Raw genomic sequence first — 21,178 nt, 5'->3', positions numbered from 1 at the left:
AGCTGTTTCTAAATGACTGTGCTTTTGTGCACACTGAAACCAGCCATGAAGATAAAATCTCGCCAACTTCTTTTGGTCTCTGGTTTCACTTTCTCTCCCAGTTCACCGAGTCAGACCCCTCCCTGGTAACGCACAGGCTCCCATTTTATTTGTGGCAAAGCTTGCAGGCAGAGTTTTGAAGCGGAGTCCTATTGACTGTCACTGAAAGCTCCCAAGCCTTTATCAACAACCTTTACTGTCTAATCATAGCTGTGCAGTCTAGGAATAAATTTACCTGATTTGCAATCAAAGTCAGGTATTTTGCCTGGCTGACAGCAAGGGAGGGCAGCATGCACCGGAGCAGATTGCTGAGAGAACAGTGCATTAGGAAACAGAAGATTATAATCGCCCACCGAGAAACAAAAAGGCATCCCGTGGGTCTGCTCAGGCGCCTGGCTGACACCAGCAGCATTTAGCTGACATCCACCTGTGCTTACCGTGTTTAATGACATGTGGTTATTATCCATTTCCTCAGTGAACTTCCAGTGAAGTTAGGGGGGGAAAATTTTCATTTAGTTCCTATTCTAGTGTCTCATATTTGGGCACTTTAGTGAAACGCGCAGAAAGAAACAGCTGAAAACCAGCCTTGGCAGGGGGATGCCGGGTGCACTCGGTTGGAAGTGTCTCAGCTAGCAGCCGCGTTGGTCTGGGGAAAGTGCCCTTTCGTGGCGATCTTGCCCAGTTGTAGGAGTACTTCTGGTGGAGAATGATGGAAATGGGTGACTTGATTTTGCATCACGACTCGATCTGAGAGGGTAACAGTGCCCGAGCGAGCGTTACCCGCTGCCCAGCCGTGGTACGCTCGCCCGCTGCGCCCACCCGCGCCTCTAACACCGGCGCCGTGGGGGCCGCGCTGCCTGTGCCCCGGCCCGCCGTGCCCCACGCCCTGCCCGGGGAGGCGGCACCGGGGGCGGGCCCGGCCAGCGCCGCCGCTCTCGCGGAAGAAATGAAACCGAAAGCGCCGGGGTAGCGGCAGACGGGGAGGCGGCCATGGCGGGGCAGCGGCCGGGCGCCTTCCCGCTGCTGGTGCGCGGCGACTGGGGCGCCGCCGGGCCGCCGCCCGCCCTGAGGAAGAAGCTGCTCTGCTACTTCCAGAGCCAGAAGCGCTCGGGCGGCGGCGAGTGCGAGCTGCGGGCCGGCCCCGGGCACCTCCTCGTCTGCTTCGCCCACCCCGAGGGTGAGCGGCCGGGGCGCGGTGAGGGGGGCGCGGGGGGTGGCCGGCGCCCTCCCCTCACCGGTGCCTGTCGTGTTGACAGTGCGGCGGCGGGTGCTCGACCGGCGGGTCCATGAGCTCGACTGGGGGCCCAGAGGGCGGCTGTCGCTGCTCGTCACCGAGCTGCCCGCGGGCGGCGGCCCGGCGCAGGTGAGGCGGCGCTGGGCGGGGAGGGCCGGGCGAGCGGGGCCGTGGCTGCCCGCGGCCGTGGGTCACCGCTCTCCTCTCTGTTCCGCTTCCAGGAGGTGGGACACGCCGGCGGGGCGGCGGAGCCAGGTAGGGGCGGCGGGGGGCCGGGGTCGGGGCTGGGGGCGGCCCGCCCGCAGCTGCCGCTAGCCCGGGAAGGGGCCGCGGGGAGGCGGCGGGGGCCGGGGGCGCGGCAGGCTGCTCCTCGAGTGCTTGTCCAGGCTGCCATTGAGCTGTGAACTCTTTTCCCCTTTTTTCCCCGCTCTCCAGCATTCCACTTCCTGTTTGAAACCACAAAGTTTAACCTCGTTGACAAAGCACAGCCCTCAAGTAAACTCCAAGGCATGCTTAAAACTGAACGAGCTAACGTTCGGGGCAGGTTGTGTTCCAGCTGCCATGGCATGCGTTCTGCTTTGGGGGTGGTGGGCAGGCGAAGATCGAGGGCACAGAAAAGCGGTTTGGCAGACGGTACTGTTATCTTTTGTTTTCCGATGCAGCTGTGCTCCACCACGTTTTAAACTGGCAGGTGGAGATGATGCGCGGAGTCAGGATACAGCATGAGGGACGCTTTCACAGCGGTGCCTGGTGACTAGAGGCGCGACCGGTCTCTTGTTCGATGGCGCATTTTTACCTTTTACCTGAGGATAGTGCGGGAATGTGTGGGAGGACCTGCTCGCAGCGCTTCACACAGCATGGCTATGTGATGGTTTGTTTTTTAATGTGATGCCTGAGGCTTCTTGAGCTTAAAGAGAGTTTCTGTAACCACTTTCAACACATGGTTTAACAAAAGGAATGTATGGAAGTCTGTGATTCAGTCGGTGTCAAATAAAACTAAATTCAAGCTGTGTTAGCTCTTGGGTCTGCAAGAGCGTGACCTTTTTCTTCCTGAAGTACCCAGTAACTGTGAAATCCTTGTCATTTATCTCTAGTTAGTGAACCCCAGGTGTCTCTTCCCACCAGCCAGGATAAAGAGGCTTCTGTGTGGGCTCAGCAGGAGAATACAGGTAGGTGTGCCACTTATCAAGCAGAAACCACTGTGTTCTTGCTTCCCTGGTTTTTGTTGACCTTTATGCTGCGATAGTGCCTCGGTCACCTGGGTGGCTTGTGGTGTTTGTCTAATGTAGTGTTGAAATCATGCTCTCAGGCTAAAATAAGTAATTCTTTTCTTTGTATGAGTCCCTTTAGGAAACTCTGCACTTCACTGGCTGCCTCAAGGCATATTCCTTAGGGAGGGTATGCAGTGAATGCTGACCTTTGTTCTGGGTAGGGCTGTCCCAGCTGCCACCAACCCCACCGGGGTGACCTGTGGTAGAACATCAGTAGCTGTGTACCCCAGGTACACCTGAGCTCTGTGGCAGCCAGTGTGTGTAGACCTGTGGTGGCCCACAGCAATGACTGGATGTGAATGGAGGGGTTGTACAGGCAGAAGAGTGATGGTTCTCCTCATCATGGCTGTGTGAAGAAGCTTTCATAGCCATTATTTCTGCTGCCCTTGCCTGGTGGTGAATGGAAGACTTTTCTCTTCGTCTATTGATGCAACAACTCACGTTAGTGATATGCTCAGCTTGTTTCTGATTTAAAGGCTGTTGTGGAAAAAAACAACACCTGAGTTACTGTTTATTTGCATGTTCTTTTCCCTGATCTTATCTGTGATTTGAACAAAAGTAATGTGAAAGCTTGGAAGATAATAAGCTTGGGTTTTTTCTTAACTTTTGCCAAACGCATTATGGTGTGATCTTTCATTTCAGAATCATGTGAGAAATCGGAAGCGAAAAAAGCAACCCCTAGGAAATCTGTCATAGTAGTAACCACTGCTTCTGGGGAGGAAATAGAAGATGAGATTGTGGAAATGTACTTTGAAAATAAAAAGAAGTCTGGTGGGGGGGCCATCGAGTCCTATGTCAAAAAGGATCAGCAAATGATCATCAGCTTTCAGGATGAGGAAGGTATGATTGTATCTTATGGGTGTTACATTACTGAGGCTCCCTTTTAAAAATAGGCCTTTGCTGGTGCTGGGTCTCTCTGTGAGCATTGCTTGAGCAGAAGTGGCATGTTAGTCACAAAGAGTGACAGGACGTAAAAGGAGCCTGTCTGTCTGATGCAGATGTGGGTTTCTGACAATGTTCATAATAACCCCTGGGGAAAGAAGTGGTTCTCTAGACCTTTCCCAAATGCTTGATCAAGGCTCACAGAGAATAATGCAGGAGAAGTGATGTCAGGAGCGCTGCAGAATAAGTAGTCTTTAATTCTAGTTCAGGAGATTGGATAAACAGTAGTAAAATATTAACTGCAGTTCATGGCTAAATATTATGTTGTTGTATTTTCTTTCATATTAATTTCAATTGCCAGGATTTTGGAGACTGGGAGGAGGAGAGATGGTAAATATTACGTATTTGTAAGACAGAGAGGTGAATGCTTACCTCTGTGGAGAAAGTTATTTTAAAGTAGCCTCAATTTATCTGCAGTTCTCTAATGTTTTCCTTTACCCTAAGTGCCGTTCACTGCTTGTTAGAGTGCGAAGGAGATATGCAAAAAGAGGAAACTGTTTATTCAGGAAAAACAGTTAAATATTTAACATAGTCAAATATAGTTACGTAGTTTAAATAATTGTTAAATACTCAGGGTAAACAGGATGGAAAACCCTTTCTTTGTTTGCTATTTATTAGATGTTACTAATCTGGAGAACAGTTCCTTGCACTTGAAGGAGGTAGTGCTTACCTCAACAAGTAATTTTTTTTTTTTTTGTTTTCCTTTGAGGAGGCTGAGGACATCTAGATCATAGGGTCAGGATAAAAGCTACTCTAACTTCTGATGTAGTTTTGCCTTATTTCTGTTTATTCTGTGATACAAGAAAATACATCTGGCAAGATTTTTTAAAGTAGAGTGTAATTTAACATGTTGCTCTGCTATGATGGGAAGGGAAGTTCACATTTGTTCTCCTGTGGAACTAGATGCCCAAGAAGTTTTGCAGAGGAAGCATCACTCAGTGAAGAAAATTGATCTGTTTGTGGAGCCATGGCAAGTGGAGACTCCCCAGGAGCCGTGCCAAGTGGAGGACTCCCAAGGATCCCTGCCTTCCACCGTATTTGTGCTTGAAAATGTGCAGGAGACAGTAAAAGATTGCATGTTAATTATGCTGGTAGAGAACATCAGTGGCTTGTCAGAGGATGATGGTGACTTCAGTGTAGAAATGATACCTGAAATACATGCTGCTGTGGTTTCTTTTACTGGGAATACTGGTAAGAAGGAGTCAGAGTTGTGGATCTTTCTTATTAGTTGCTTGGTTGTGTGTGAGAAAGACTAAGCAGGAATGCTTTCTGTCATAGGTTTAAGGTTTAATCTAATACTACATTTTAAATGAGGATTTACTCTACTAAAGTTAATGACAAACACTGGCCTCTAAACCTTACAGATAAAAGGTAGGTCAGAAGAGGGCTAGCTCTGATTTCAGTAGTGAACAAAAGAGGTAGGACTAAAAAAACCTGTGACTATACAAGCAACAAAAGGATATATCCTGCCTTAGAACAGATCAATGGCAAGGAGAGCCTTTATCAAAAGATCTTACATGTGTAGTACGTTTCTATGGATTTGAGGGAAAATTGAACAAGTATGTGGAAGAGAGCTTTTTGAGGTTTTTAAATGGACTGCATCAGAGTTGGGATATCTGCTGTAATAGAGTGGAGGCTGGTAGAGGAGTAGGGAAGCAGCAGCATCTTACAGCTGTTCTCTGATACCTGCTGTGGCCATTGCTGGAAACAGGATTCTAGGCTGAATGGACCCTGGGATGCCGAGGCAAGTCCACTTGTCCTTATGCAGAGTGACAGCTCTGTGAAGTGTGGAATTAACACCATATGCTTTGCCTGATGTTGCAGCTGTTAAGCTACTGTGTGCCCACTGTGATTTTTTTAGTGTGTTCGATACCATACACTTCCTCTTCTGCCTTAGTAGCGATTGATGACAAAAGCATCTTGCAGGTGATGGAGAGGTGTCTGCTCCTACTTCTCACCAGTGAGAGGTTGGGGTGACTTCCTGGTTGACTTACGGTTGATATTATTAATGAATTCCATCCCATGACATGGGCAACAGTAAGTGGTGTGATAAGACCAGATTCAGAAACAGTGTAAGCCAGTGCCATAGCTGGTGGTGTAGAAATAACAGCACTGCGTTACCAGGAGAACTCAATTAAACTGACAGCGGTGAACTGGCTCCAGGATTCTTTGAGTTCTTTTAAGGACAAGGTGATTTTATGTGTACTTGATTCTAGGTGAGGAGGTGGGATAGGAAAGAAAAGAGAATTCTGCCTTCTGTGTGGAAAAATTGTATATTTCATTAGAAGGTAGAACACGGTGAAAACAAGTTATGTGCTGCTTTGAATCAGCTTTGTGGGAATAACTGTATTACTAGTAACATGTAAGAATTAAGTTGCTCAGAAATCTTAAAGTTGTGAAGGGTTTAGTCTGTGGTATAACTAAACTAAAAACATTTTTAGTTCTCTGCTATAGAAATTGTTTGTGCCTCATATCGTGGTCCAGTCCCAAATTTTTGTTGTAGCCTTTAGGAAGTAAGTAGATTCTTTAAAAACTTAATGGTGTGTTTGCCTGACAAACATAAAAATAACTTGATTATCTTTCCCTGTGATGATAACAAGGGGGGAAATAGCTGAAAATAGACTGTGTTTATCATAAAACTGAAAGGATCAAAATTTGAACTGTTGAATCATGTCTAGTTGTGTATAAAGCCATAGCACGAAAATTAACCTGATCTTGTTTTCCTTTGGGGTTAAAGAGACCCAGTGCTACTCGGTAGGAAAACTAGTGAAAAATTCTGGCTATGGTGGGTGTAGTCAACAATTGCGATCAGCCACGTGGTGAATACTAGGTGACAGATGCTGAATATGTGGAAGGAAGTATCTTTGTGGGCACCTCTGAGTTGACAGATGGTTTGTAATTCAGTGCTTTAGTCAACATGCACAGCAATACTCTGCTAACATCACAGTAGAAAAGTGAGCTACTAGTTTGATCTTGTGGGTTTTTGTTTTCTTCTCCCTTCTCTTTCTAGCTGTAGGGGAATTTGCAAAAATGCTTAATGAAAACCACAGAGCAAAGCAACAAAATATTACTGCACGGTGCCTTGAGCTAACAAAAAGCATTAGGGCTGAAAATATACCACCTAACACACCCAGTGACTATATAACCATCTACTTTGAAAATAAGAAGAATGGAGGTGCACAAGTGGTGGATGTTCAGCAGCTGCCTGATGAAGATGCAGCTATCATTACATTCAGTGACCATAAAGGTAATGCAGAAATTCAAAGCCTTTAATTCTTTGAGATCCTTTCACTTAAAGATCAAAATGTGGATTTTCTAGAGAAATGCCTACTTTGCCCTAATATAGCAGCAGATCTGGTGCTTTGTCATCGGGTCTCTGCTAACTGGAGTGCAAGCTTAAGTGTTGGACTGGCTGGACATGAAGCGTAGAATTTTTTCCTTTTCATGCACAGTTTACTTCACCCAGGCCTTGCTCCTTACAAAGTTCAATTTACAGTTTGAGTTCAATAGAGAAAGCACAGCCCCACATAGCATGGGAGACTTTTTTTTTTTCCCCACACCCACCCCCACCCCCCCACTTCAGCACCAGCTGCCCCATGGCAGTGTGTGCTGTCTGGCTCATCTGAGGACAATTCCTTGGACAGCTTTTTGGCCAGAGAGCAGGTGCTGTGCCTTGTCCAGCCAGTGACAGAAACTTGAGCATCTGTGCAAGGTGGAGGACGGCGAGATGCTGGAGGCATTGCAGTGAAGGGAAGGGCTGAAAGGAAGTTGAAGAAAATAGATGGTATTTTTGGGGGAAGCAGAGGAGCTGTGATTTGATATTGCTGAGTAATAGCCCAAATAACTGCTGAGCTGGGCACTTCAAGTACAGCATACAACAGAAGTGGGGGCAGAGACAATGCTGTGCATACCTGTTCCTGGATGTGGACAGTGCTGACTCTTAACTGTCTCTCTCTAACTTAGTTTTTGGCATTTAAAACCAGTAACTCTTCAATAATTTGGAATTATTTCTACCTAGGAAGGGGGGAAAATGCATGTAAACCTCTCCTTAGACATAATAGATGTTACTATGTAGAAACTAAAGATTTAAAAAAGCAAATCTTTGGTTTTAAGTGCTAGCATTAATTGTTTGGGGTTTTGTTTGTTTGTTTTAGATGTAACCAATATCTTGGCAAAGCAGCATTTACTCAACAAAACACCAATCTCTGTCTATCCTTACTACATCTCACTGGGAACAGCTTTATATGGAAAGGAAGGGCCACAAATAAAGAATCCAGATCCAATTATGGTGTCTCTGGATCCGTATATCTGGTGTTACTTGCAGAGAAATAATAAGATAATTGAGGCAATAAGTTGTGAAATGGCAAAGTGTAATTGTGTGCTAACGTGGCCTGAACCCCACTGTGCAGACCCAAAAGTTACTTTGCATCCTTCAGCTACTTTGTCTGAGCAGAAGAGATTAGCAACTCGATTGATCAAGACATGGAATGAAAATGTTTGCACCGCATTTTCACATAGCATATCGAAGTACAAAGCAATAGAATGTCAAGTAAGTTCAGAGGTGTGGGAAGCCATTAGAAACAGCTTTACCCACGATGAAGTTCTGATAATGCCATATATTTCGAAGGATTTACTTGTTTTAGTAGGTGAAAAAGAAGTTGTGAATAATGTTGAACAAGAACTGAAGTTTCTAATAGAAAAGGCCACCAAAGAAATTGAAAGAGAAAAGCAAAGAACTGAAGAAATAGTGGTAATGAGTGCAGGGGAGTTTGCAATTTTACAGAGTACTGGTCTTGAAGAAAAAATTCATAAGGAGTTCCCAGCCCTGCGGATGACTCCTGATCATTTGCAGAAGGTAATTAACCTACGTGGAGTGCCTGAGGAAGTCTATAAAGTAAAAGGGGAAATATTAGATAATATACGCAAAATGGCAAAGAAAACAGTCAATATCCACCCCCATATTTTCCAGTTTTTAGAGCAAATTGATAATGAAACCCTGTCACAGAGCCTGTTTATGTCAAAACAAATCAGTGCCTTTTATGAGCTTGACACAGAAGGTGTCATCTTGAAAGGGAGTGCTCCTGAAGATCTCCTAAAAGCAGAAGAAGAAATAAAGAAGGAACTGGACTACAAAAGCATTACTTTAGAGGATGAATCAGTCCTCCAGAAGAAGGAATGGAGGATGCTTACCAAGAGAAATTGCTCTAATGAAGCTGTAATAGTCACTCAGGTAGAGAGTCAGGTCATTATTGCTGGTTGTTCTCAAGCTGTAGCAAAAGCCTTTGAAGAACTTCATAACTTTGTAGATGAAAACACGCAAGTACAAAAGGTCATTGGTGGAAAGCCCACGGTGGTCATAATGTTTTTTGAGACAGAGAAGACCAGTGTTTGGGGTGACTTACAGAATAAAGGTGTGAAAGTTGACTTTAGCACACAGAAAAAACATAGAGTTATATCCTTGAGTGGGCCGAGAAGAGAAGTGCTGAAGGGAGTCACCTTAGTTGAGGAAATTCTGTCTGGCCTGCATTTTAATCGTGTGGTAATTAGAGAGCCAGGAGCCGAGTCATATTTCAAAGAGCGAGAACCCTTTTTTGCTGCCAGTGTGAAACAAGAATTTAAGTGTCTAATCAGGCTGGAAGAGCAGTCAGAACAACTGGAAGAACAGCAAGAAAATAGTAATACAGGCAAGTCCTATACTCAAGTGACCATAGGTGGAATTGTAATAGCTGTTTATAAAGCTGACTTGTGCACTTATCCTGTTGATGTTGTGGTAAATGCATCTAATGAGGACTTAAAACACATCGGTGGCCTTGCTGAGGCACTGTTAAAAGCGGCTGGTCCAGAACTGCAACAGGAGTGTGACGAGCTGGTGAAGAAGAACGGGAGTTTGCAGCCTGGGTGTGCAGTTATCACGGGCCCTGGGAAACTCCCCTGCAAGAACATCATTCATGCTGTTGGTCCCAGGTGGAGGAAGGATGAAGCAGAGAAGTGCGTGTTCTTGTTAAGAAAGACAGTGAAGAAAAGTCTGCAACTGGCTGAAACATACAATCATCGCTCCATAGCTCTCCCTGCTATAAGTGGAGGGATTTTTGGCTTCCCACGGGAGCTGTGTACGTATTCGATTGTATCCTCCGTCAAGGAGACCTTGGAAGAATCCATGGGGGACAGCAGCTTGAAGGAGATTCATCTTGTGGATGTTGCACAGGATAACATTCGGGCATTCAGCAAGGCACTGAGAGAAGTGTTTTCAAATTACTCTTCCTACAAGTCACTGCATCAGGACAGTATAGTTCATCAGCCTAGGAAAAGGAAAATTTCTCAAAATAGCAAGAACTTCCCATTGGTAACAACTGAGGAGGGCCTCAACATCATGCTGAGAAAAGGAAGCATTGAAGATGCTACAGTAAGTGTTTTAAATTACTTGTTTTTAAAATGTCAAGTGGGGGTTTTTGGTTGGTTTTTGGTTTTGCATTTGTTTCTTTAAAAAACAAAACCAAATGTGAGGTGTTTGATAAGTTACTGAAATTGGCTATCACTGCGGATAATATTTGCTATTAGGTGACTATCTTACATGGTAGGTACAGATGGCTGTGCAGCATTGCATTTTGTTATGTACTGACAGGCACACAGATCCCCCGTGGTACACGGTGCATTACAGTTTAAGCAGAAACAACTAGGGTCAGCAGGAATTTTCTGGGCTCCAAATCCCCCAACCCTACCTTGCTGGGCAGGAACTGGCTGCATGCAGCATTGACCTTCCTAGAAATCCTGAGTACAAGAGTGTGGTACTAGCGCAAAAGCAAAAGAGGGTGCTCGGTGTTGGTTAATGTGAGTACGCTGCTGTGTGAGAGTGGCTGGGCTGCTTCCAGGTCCACTGTGTCCCAAGGCAACACAGACATGCACATGTGAGCCCTGGGCCCACAGGCAGCCTGGTTCTCCCTCCATCTGTAGGCTGTTGATCTGGGGAGCTGTTATTCATTATGTTGTGGTGAACACTGGTACGGAACGTTCGGTTCCTATTGCATTTCCTGTGGAGAACGAACTTCACTCGCTGATTTCCATTTGCCTTTGGTATTGAGTTGTCATTAGCTGGCTGATAGCTACCTTACTGGGATCACTGATAGTGGAAGCAACTCCTTTCAGAACCTTTTCTGTAGTGGCCAGCAAATCCTTTCAGGAGTGGATGCCTCCCACAGCTTGTGCGTGTGGCTTCTCTAGTTGGCCAGGGCAGAGTAGACGTTAAAGTGTATATTCTTTCCTGAGGAGCTCAATATAGTGCTTGACACAATGTTAATAGCCCTTTGTACTTCTCTCCCTTGTAAGTTACTGCTTTTCTCACTTTTTTTCACCTTAGCTTTCCTCCAGTCTTGTTTGTCTTCAGCTTTTCCCTTTTCTCAAGACCAATCATGCATGGGAGGTCCTGCTTACCTCAGTGAACAGAGATTTTTGCTCTGCAGGCTTCTCTTGAAGAGTGGACTTGCATAAATGTTTTTCAAATGGAGGTAGAACAAATAGACCAGGAACGCAGAATTTAACTTTCTCCTGTTGGGTTGAATTGAGCTTTGCTGTTAACTCGGCTTTTGTGTTGCTTTGGGCAGGCTCTGGATAATAGAATTGAGAATAACTTCTGGTTTGCTTTCAGGTGACTGTCCCAAAATATTTACTTTGTAAATCAGCAGGCAGGCTGTATCTGATTAACCAGTGCAAAATTTAAATTTGATACTTAAAAGCTAGAGTTCTTGCTTGCGTGTGTTTCAGACAGACATTGTTGTCATCAGTGTTGCCAGAGATCTCCAGCTTGATAAAGGGCCGCTTGCTAAAGCTTTGCTAAGCAAGGCAGGACCGATGCTTCAGATGGGCTTGGAAGAGGAAGGCCTAGCAAAAACACCTGAGGAAGGCTCTGTGTTGAAAACAGAAGGTTATGATCTGAGTTGCAGTGTTGTGCTTCATGCTGTCGTACCTGCATGGTCCCAGAGACGCACATCTTCAAAGGTACAAGGGTTTTTATTTTCCTAATTTGATTGAGCTTTATAGTGGGTTTAATGCCACTTTCCCCTTGCAATGGGGGACAGTGTCATAAGAGATGAGAGTTTGGCCTGTTCCTTTTTAACTGTGTGGCTGAACCTTTCTTGACTAATACATTCCTTGTGATGTATGCGATTATTGTATCTTAATACCAAGAGATAGCTAAAAAGGAAAGTGCTATGTTGCACATGCTGGAAATAAAATTACTTTCAGTAACTGAAAAAAGTAATTGTGCTTTACAGGTCTTGGGCGACATCATCATAAAATGCCTGGAGATTGCTGAGGAACTATCTTTGAAGTCAATTACTTTCCCAGCAATTGGGACAGGGAATTTAGGATTCCCAAGGTCTGTTGTTGCTAAATTACTGTTTGACAAAGTGTTTGAATTCAGTAGTAAAAATGGAGTAAATTCTCTCGAGGAAGTTCACTTTCTATTGCATCCAAAAGACACAGCTAATATTCAGGTGAGTTACCGTGGTTTTTTCTGTCTCTATTATATGCTGGTTTATTTGGGTCTATGTCATGGTACTTGGCTATCTGGTGATCTCCAAGGAATCCATGGAGTGCTTGTTCCTATACTAAAGAAGTAGTTTGCTGGTAGTCTCCCTTGTCTGTACTGAAAGTTCTCTTTTTGGTTCTACCCCTTGTGGTCTCCAGCCTGTCCTGGACAGCCCTGCTCCCTTCCTGTCCTTTTCTGTTCCCTGGCAATAATACAGATGAAATTGCAATTACTCTTTCTCTTATGAACTCACCTAATTCTTCAGTTATATAGGTCTTGCCTACAGATAAATTCGCTGCAGCTCCTGCATAGATGCCTTCACTCTTGGAAAAAGGAGTGCTTTCAATAGAGTGCTAGTGTCTGTTTAGGAAGAATAATTATGCTAGGATTGCTGTGCTGGTAGACTTCTCCAGTAGAAGCATATCAGTATTCTGCATCCTCCTTTCTTCAGTGTCACGATAGCACAGATTTTTCTGTATCCATGCTCAAGTTACTTCACACATGAATCTTTCAAAAGAGAGCAGTCACACTGTGAATTAACGTCCAAATAAGTGTTTCTGCATCTGTTGACTTCTGTTTTGTGCAACAGCTAATACGGTTTGAAAAGCCAAACTTGGAAGTTACGATGCCAAGGTCTGAGCTATTGTGCATAGATAAAGGTGGCATCAGCTGGAAGACTTGGGTTCGAGAGTAAACTAGCCCCTCAATGTAAAGATGCCTCTGTTACTGTATCCCTCTGCAATTATAACTAGGGCTTTGACTTAATTCTGGCTGTTGCTCATTCTGAATAACCTTGCTCTCTGAGAACAAGTATGCCCAGACTTGCCATCAGCACTATGCAGAGGATATGAAGTAATTTGCATTGAGCTCTTTCTGATTTTTTTTTTTTTCTTTTTTAAATTGTCAGACCTTTATTTCTACTGTGTAATCCAGGGGTCCTCAAACTTTTTAACCAGGGGGCCGGCGCGCAGATGAAGTGGCAAGCAGTCATCTGCGGCTGCTTGGTTTCCCCCCCAACCCCCGGCGGGGGCTGAGGGGGCAGCAGGGGGGGTCTGGGGTTCAGATTGAGGACCCTGGGGGGCCGTATCCAGCCCATGGGCCATAGTTTGAGGACCCCTGGTGTAATCTAAAGACTTCTACAGGGGTTGACTGTAACTTTCTTCTCTAGGAATTTGCAGCTGAACTTGAGAACAGGTGTGGAAATGCTGTAGATGTTGAAGTGCAGAAGACTTCTCCAAATAAAGCTAGCCAAGGCACAGGTGAACTTTTTTTCATAGCAGTTGTGTGCCTAGTGGATTTTTGTATTCTTTTAAATATTCCATGGATTGCATTCATGATACAAGTTTAGATATTTGTTTGGTGAGCATGTCATTCCCAAGGTCCGTGTAGCAGTCAGTGGCTGCTGTAGAGGCAGTATATAGTATTTTCTGGCTGAGTGTCTGTCATGTCTGAAGCAGTGTTGGAAATGCTAAGCAAAAAATATATCTGTGATTCGTTATCGGGATGGTGCCCCTACAAATCAGAACAGCAGAAGCTACCATGTGCCAAGAGCACAAGTAAGGCTTTTTCTTTTATTGCTGCAGTACTTGATTAGGTCACGAACAGGTCAATGTCTCCCCGTTTCCTGGGAAGGCAGGTGGGTTCCTGGTTATATGTCTTAAAGTGACCTCTTTGGAATACTCTTAAGTCTTGTACATGTTGGGATGAGTAACAAAAACCAAAGTGAAACATCTTTGCTGTTATCGTAAGTGATGTGTGGAATACTTAATCAAGTTTTTACAAATAATGCATAGGTAAAAAGTTCCTGTCACGCAGTAGAGAACCTGCCTAAAAATGCTGGGAGACAGAGGAGCAAGGCAATGAGACTTGGAAAGTTTACTGCTCTCTTACCTTGGAGTTTCAAAAAGGCTTATACAGTAAAAGGTCACATAGTAGTGTCTGTATACCAGGTGTGCAGCAAATAAAGATTTTTCTGCCATCTCAGCATGAATAGCAACGATGGGAACAGGTGAAGTTTGATAAGAGACTCCTGTGAGAAGGAATGATTTTCAGTTAACGTGGCAGGCAGCCCTCTTCACAGGCTGAGTCTGAAGTCAAACTGTGGTCTCTGTAAGCTTTGTACCCATGAGCAAGGTCCTTATCTCTTACCTCATTGTCTCCTGCTCAGGGTCTGTATTTCTTTCCTGCAGCTTTCTTTGGTACCTCTTCAACCCCAGCACAGAATGTATATGAAATGACGATTGGCTCCATCGTGTTCCGGGTGGCAGAAGGCGATATTACCAAGGAAGAGGGAGATGTCATTGTAAACATAACAAACCAAACCTTCAGCCTCAAAACAGGTATTTTAGTCAGTATTACGTGTGAAAACAGTATGTGTGGTTGGAAGGGCTGGATAAAGAGAGCAGGAAGTATTTTTTTCAATGTTTCAAACCCTTTTGTTTCATGGTCTAGTCTCAGTTTTGCTTCTTAGGGTACAAAGGTTCAATTAGGAAGTGTCTGAAACTTTCCTTTTCTTGTTAATCTATGTTCCAGGGTGGCCTGTTTTAAGACTCTTACAGAAAGGGAAAAATAATCTTTTTCACAGAATCTTTTAATAGAACACTTCTTGGACTAAAGGAGAAGACAAACCTCAATGAGGTTTTGACCTTGGTGAAGCTTCTTAGGTACATTAGACATCACTGTGAATTGAAAAGCATAAGCCTAAAATTCAGGCAACAGAGCTTTGCAATGATAACCTTTACTGTTATCAGGACTGAGATATTTTAGATATTATGTGGTACACAATTCTGCCTCAGATGGGACTTTAATGGCACTAATAGTAGTAACAGTAGTAACAGGTCTGCCTCTTCTCATTTAAGGTGTCTCTAAAGCCATTCTGAATGGTGCTGGAAAAGCAGTTGAAGATGAATGTGCTCAACTAGGTATGGTACAACATTTCTGACCTCCTTTCTGAAGGTGTTCGTGCATGGCAGAGAATCTGTTGGAATACTCTCAGTACCTACTGTACATCCATCTGTATTATGCACTGTTATGTCAGCTAGTTTTTAATCAGTTAATGTGGAAAGGAGAAGAAAAATCTTCAAGAACAGAGCTTCTAAGCATATATAAAGAACTAAATCTATTTGATATTGGATCGTCTTATTCCAATAAAGCTTTGCATGCTAAAACCTAATTGAGTCTACATCAAACACAGCCATGAGCAAGGGTTAATGTTGGCAGAAATCTCGATAGAGAAGCCGTACCTCACTGGAAGCAACTGTCTACTACCTGCAACTCATTTTGTCATTCCAGAGTGAGAAAATGTTTGCTGTTGGCTTAACTAAGAACCCACTACCGCATCCTCTGTGTGACCGAGAGGGAAAACTAGTGAAGTTGGGTTCCTGCCTTAGAAGAGGCATTTAATTGTAGACCAAATTCAGCTAGTGAACAGAAAATATAATAGACAGGGAGTAGGGATGGACACACGTGTAGTTTAAAACCCCACAAAATAAGGGAAGTAGGAAAGATGTTGGTGTAGAGCTCAGCTTGTAAGACCACCCAAAGGAAAAGAATTATGTGGAGGAGATAAGTTAAACTTCTGTTGCACAGACCAAGAGAGTAATTCAGGCTAGGTGGCATGCTTGTGTGTTTATGAAGACAGAGTGTAGTACTAGTCTGCATTAAGTTCTCCAAGTCCGCAGAGCAAACTTGACAAATAAAAGCACACACAAAATTTGACAAATGAAGCAACTATTTGACAGATATAAAACAAATCTTTGTGCCTTGAAAGTGAAAACAGAGAGGGGGGCTGGTACAATTTGTAGGACACTTGAAGCGTATCCTGGGGCATATCTGTCATCATTTATTATCTCTTAATGAGGATTAGTACATATCTGTATTGTGGATAATTTTTGATTGATTACATTCTCCTACTTATGTTTCAGCCTCACAATCTAACAAGAGCTGTATCACCACCCAAGCAGGAAGTCTGCCATGCAAAAAAATAATCCATGTTGTTGCCCAAGATGATATCAAGGCGCTAGTCTCCAAAGTGCTTCAGGAGTGTGAATTACAGCAGTATACCTCTGTCACCTTCCCAGCAATTGGAACAGGTCTGTGTCTCCCTTTCAAAAGGGGCTCAGGTCACGTGATTCTGCTGATCTCAGGGCACAAGTGATGAGTTTAATTTATCTGGAGGGGTTATTTGATGAAAATATATTCAGAAACCGCAGACTTGAAAACTGCTATTAGAAGCTTATGAAGACCTAGAAAGCTTTGCTCCTTGCAGTCAGCTCGTATGTAGAGTACGAGTGTTCTAGAGCTGACGCTTCCTTGATAACAGGGAATGAAAGGTATGTCTGTACTTGCTGAAGGACTGTAAATATTTGTCACAGCAGCCTAGTATGTGCAGGCAGCTCATTGGAGAATGTCCAAGGAGCTACCTGTCCATTGCTGAAATCAGTAGATGATGCCGCTCCGGCTGGCAGCCACACAAGTAGGGTTGATACGGATGGAATGTGAACTTGCCAAAAATGCCAGATTGTCCCATTTTCTTCTATTGTTATTTTCAGTTAGTTCAGTAGAAATCTCTAGTCAGAGAATCCAGAACTGATCTCCATGCATGCAGGGACCTCTTGCATGAATAAAACTAGACTCGCTTTTTGAGTGAAGAGTTGGCCACTGGCATATTAAGTAACCAAGTCATATCACCTACACCATAACCTGATCAGTTGCCATGTCAAAAAAAAAATATTCCATTTTTCCCTTGCTGGAAAGGTGGTCTCAAACATCCTTTTCCTGATAAATAGAAACCTTTCCTAATTGCTAGCCTGAAGTTGTTTCTGACCTATTTATGATCCAGCTGATTGTGGGTATGTTCATAACTGTTCTATTAAAGACACTTTAACCATTTCTAACAGTCATTAATGCTTTTTAAAGACAAAATGGTTATATACCTTGTTTCAGGTGAGGCAGGCCGTGATCCAGCTGTAGTAGCTGACAACATGATAGACGCAGTAACTGATTTTGCAAGAAATAACTCTGCTCCTTCTGTGAAAACCATTAAAGTTGTCATCTTTCAGCCACATCTGCTGAATGTGTTCCATAGAAGCATGCAGAAAAGACTAAGTCCTGCTAAAACAGGAGCCAAATCATTGCTAACCAAGTTAAAGTGTAAGTAGATGTTACTTAAATATGGGTTCTAGATCAACATGTTTAGCACCAGCTGATGATTGTTAATATTAATTACAACATTTGTGTGTTTCAATGTAGCATTCTGGAGCTCTGACAAATGTTCTCCAAAGGAAGAAACCAAAGCAGTTTTGGAAAAGAGGGTTGACCTGGCTGTTGTGCAGATCTGCGGTGAAAACAAAAAGAAAGTGGAAGAAGCTGAAAAGTGGTTGAGGAGTGCGATTTTAAAGGAGCAATTTCAAACAGAAATCGTAAATGAGTCTATCGTTCATTTTGGTGAAGCAGAGAGTGAGAAACTGCGTACCCTACAAAAGAAACTAAAAATTGCTCTTCATTTGGATGGTACCTCTATTAAAATTTCAGGTCTTGAGAAAGATGTATGGATTGCTTATTCAGCTATCCAAGAAATGATCCATGGCGTAAAAGCTGCTAAACAGGAAGAGCTCAGGGCAGAACTTTTACAAAACTTAATTGAGTGGAAATATTTTGAAAAGGATTCCTATGTGCCCTTCAATAGTCTCACAAATATGCACTTGGAAAATGCTTTCATAAGAAAGCGGAAAGATGTTCCAGTTGTTATTGATGAGAAAAAATACACAGTGAATGTAGAAGCTAGATATGCTGTGGATGACCAAGGGAAGCGTATACCCGTTATACGTGTTGATAAATCTGAAGGTAAGTAAAAGCATCCTGACAGACTGGCATTCCCCATGTTAAAACCAGGTTGCATCCAGCCTCGTAAGAGTAAGAAATCGTAAGAATATGCAAAACATTGTTAGGAGCTTTGTGTAGGTCCATTTCTGGAGAATGTAGAAAGGAACTGAATTGGGAAATGAAAATAAAAGAATCCTGCAGTTGTTCAAATATTTTTGAGATGTAGGTAATGCATTCTGAGGTTCTTAACAGGCTTACCAGCAACAATTAGATGTTAGTAGCAGTTGTTGTTCTAGATCTCAGCTCATTTCTGTTCTTGAGATGTACCCTCTTCCAATTACTTCTGGCCCTTTGCAATGTAAGTAGCTGCTTTTTTCTTACTCATCTGTACAGGACTTTTCCCAGTGTATTATTTTAATTTGTTCTGCTATGACTCAGTTTTATAGGGCCACATTTCATATCTTAATGGGAACAACTTTTTTGTCCACTTAATGCTTGAAAGAGGGTGGGTTTAAGTAACTGTGCAGCTACCGGTGCCTTAGTAATGACTCCTGCACATATTTTTAGGTTTTTATTTTTTGTTCTTTTACCAGAAAATGTCACTTCTAATGGAGGGGGGCTATAGTGCTGGATGTCTATAGCATACACATCAGCCAGTGTTACTATTCAACAATACAGCTAGATACTAGGGCTCACGTGAAAAGAGAGAAAGGAAGAAAGGGAAGATTTCTGCTTTTCAGATAGATAGTATATTCCTGAACTTTTTTATTTAAAACCTTCCTTGTTCAGATGCTTTGCTCCTAGTCTCCTAGATGATGAGAATTAACTACTCAGTAAATGTGCATTTGCTCCTTGTCCTTGAAAACTTGATTTGCAGGGGAGGCTACTGGTAAAAGATGTTGCAAAGGATCCCTGTTCAGCTGTGAAGAGCAGATTTGTCTAGGATCTACCAACTCAGGCACACTAATAGCCAGTGCAGAGGCAAACGAGAAACTGCAATGCCCTAATCCTCTAGTAAAAGACCTGTGGAACACACAAAAACCAGTAGGCACTAGTGATAAGCTGGATGTATGGGCTTTTGGAAGGGTTTGTGGCAGGGCATGCCTTCATTTTAAGCAGAGGATTTGGGTAAATACGATTGTTTCTTGTGCAGATCAAGAGTCAACAGTGCTCCCGGCAACGTGGGATGATATGCAAAACCAGCGACTCAAAATAGTGGAATTAAAACCAGAGACAAGAGAATACAGAGATGTGCAGGAAAAGTTTCTGAGTACCTGTCAGTCATTAAAAATTGAAAAGGTAAAAGGATATCATCACTTCTAAGCATAAATTATTTGACCGCAAGTGGGTGAAGAGTACCAGTAACAATGGAAAAATAAATTCCACTGGGATTTCTGAACCTGGACAAGTCTGTTGCTGTCACTAACTTGAATCATCATCAGTGTAATGTTGAAGTTAAGGTATTTGGAACAACTCTTAAGCGTCTGCTTCTTCAGCACCAAGGGAGAGTGTTCTTTCTTAAAATCTTTTCGCTATAGTAGAGCACAGCATTTGGTCACTTAAGCCACATGCTTGCAGGTAGGTGTGTCATCTATGCCCCAGCAACCTGTAAAATTCTCCTATATTGTTTCTTATGGAGTGTTTCTGTCAGGCAGGTTCTTCTGTTGGTCTGTTATGCCAGTCTGGAGTGATTTGGCTAACATTTTATAATCTAGTATACATGTATTGGAGCTAGGAGGAGAATCTCGGAAGCAGATTGAATTGTTGATAGAAAGTAGGCTGCTGTCATGAAAAATATTTGCCTTTCTGTCTTATTTTCAAACTTGGCAGATTGAAAGGGTGCAGAATCCATTTTTTTGGAAGACCTACCAAATAAAGAAGCGTGAAATGGATAACAAAAACGGCAACAAAAATAATGAGAGGCTTCTATTTCATGGGACAAGTAAGGAGTCATTGACCTTAATTAACAACTATGGATTTAACCGGAGCTATGCTGGAATGCACGGTAATGTGAATTTCAAAACAATTTGAATGACTAGCCATGTCATCTATATAGTCCTGCCTTGTATGCAGAATTATTTGGCTGTATCTCCCTGTTGCAAATAAAAAGCTAAATTGTCAAGTGATTTACAGGCTCTGAAGGTGGCAGATAAGTGATTGCTGCTAATGAAATGCTCACAAATGTTTGGTTTTCTGATTACAGCTGCAAACTTTGGGAATGGAACATACTTTGCTGTTAACGCCAACTATTCTGCCAGCGACACCTATTCTAAACCAGATGCGAATGGGAAGAAGTACATGTACTTAGCTCGAGTCCTTGTTGGAGAATATTCTCAGGGGACAAGAGGATCAATTACTCCAGCAGCAAAAAGCAGTAGTAGCTCTATAGATCTGTTTGATAGTTCAACTGATAATATGAAGCATCCCTCCATGTTTATCATATTTAATGACATTCAAGCTTACCCAGAATACCTTATCACTTTCACTAGATAAACATTTTGATTGCAGCCAAGATTGATATGTCTTTCAATCTTTGTGTGGGACAGAAAAACTTAAAACAAAATGCACAGTGAAAACAACAAATAGTTGTAATATTTCTTGGAGCTTGTTTACATTTAAGCAACTTCTGGCAAATTTTGATAGCACTGAAATAGGCTGCTTGTTTACACTCAGAATAGCTGAGCATTTTTAACACTTGAGCTCAATATTGTACTGAAAACTGCTCTTACATTAAGTCTATCAAGCCTTTATACTGCGTTAGCCTTTCTGTGCAGCCTTACGGCCATCCTTGTTGTGGGAGACAGTAGGGAGTGCTGGTGGGTGATTGAAAGGGATCTTCTTTCAGCCACTGATCGCTCGATGTTGCATTTCTGATGGCTTCTTACACGCTGTAAATGACAGTCTGCATCGTGAATTACAATACAGTGGTTTTCAATAAATGAAGCGATCATAGTTAATGGTTTGTGTTGTCTAAACCTCTCCAAACATTTGTTTTCAACCGGTGAACTTCAAGGAACTTGACATCTCAAATATAGATTTGCTTGGGTTTAATTACAGTAATCCTCCCTAGGAGGTTAATCAAAGGTTCTACAGAAGGTTATAGAAGTTGCCTTATCTATAGCCTCAGACAGGAAAGTAAATTTTGGGAAGGTGTTGTCATACGCCAGCTCCAGCAACCTTCCTGTGATCTGAAGGGGAAATGAACAGAGCAGAGAAAAGCGCGGAGTGGTTGTTACAGCTTACATGAATAGGTTATCTCAAAGGGGTGATCATTAACAAGCTGAAGTTCAGAGTTCCCGGCTGGGAGTGGGGAAGCAAAGCAACATCATCTGTGTTGACAGAATT

General features: G+C 43.1%; 1 protein-coding gene across 2 annotated transcripts; it reads left to right on the top strand.

Annotated features, from left to right (window-relative positions):
• The first annotated feature begins 999 nt into the window (after positions 1–999).
• On the top strand, positions 1,000–20,790 carry LOC129736710 (protein mono-ADP-ribosyltransferase PARP14-like). 2 transcript variants are annotated; one of them, XM_055719488.1, is made up of 19 exons: positions 1,000–1,216; positions 1,296–1,402; positions 1,495–1,528; positions 2,368–2,442; positions 3,187–3,384; positions 4,390–4,677; positions 6,497–6,733; positions 7,641–9,889; positions 11,245–11,478; positions 11,754–11,975; positions 13,179–13,269; positions 14,200–14,349; positions 14,869–14,931; positions 15,934–16,101; positions 16,955–17,161; positions 17,261–17,854; positions 18,987–19,132; positions 19,664–19,838; positions 20,037–20,790. In XM_055719488.1, the coding sequence occupies exons 1-19, from the start codon at positions 1,030–1,032 to the stop codon at positions 20,324–20,326; spliced, it is 5,715 nt and encodes a 1,904-aa protein (XP_055575463.1). In that variant the 5' UTR covers positions 1,000–1,029; the 3' UTR covers positions 20,327–20,790. The 2 variants fall into 2 exon arrangements, with proteins under 2 accessions (XP_055575463.1, XP_055575464.1); XM_055719489.1 differs by lacking the exons at positions 1,000–1,216; positions 1,296–1,402; positions 1,495–1,528 and having other exon boundaries at positions 1,632–2,442; positions 16,928–17,161.
• Positions 20,791–21,178: the final 388 nt, after the last annotated feature.

This window comes from Falco cherrug, chromosome 8, assembly GCF_023634085.1.
Source record: "Falco cherrug isolate bFalChe1 chromosome 8, bFalChe1.pri, whole genome shotgun sequence".
Classification (NCBI taxonomy): Eukaryota; Metazoa; Chordata; class Aves; order Falconiformes; family Falconidae; genus Falco; species Falco cherrug.
The sequence above is the reverse complement of the archived record's forward strand: the minus strand, read 5'-3'. Positions and strand labels throughout refer to the sequence as shown.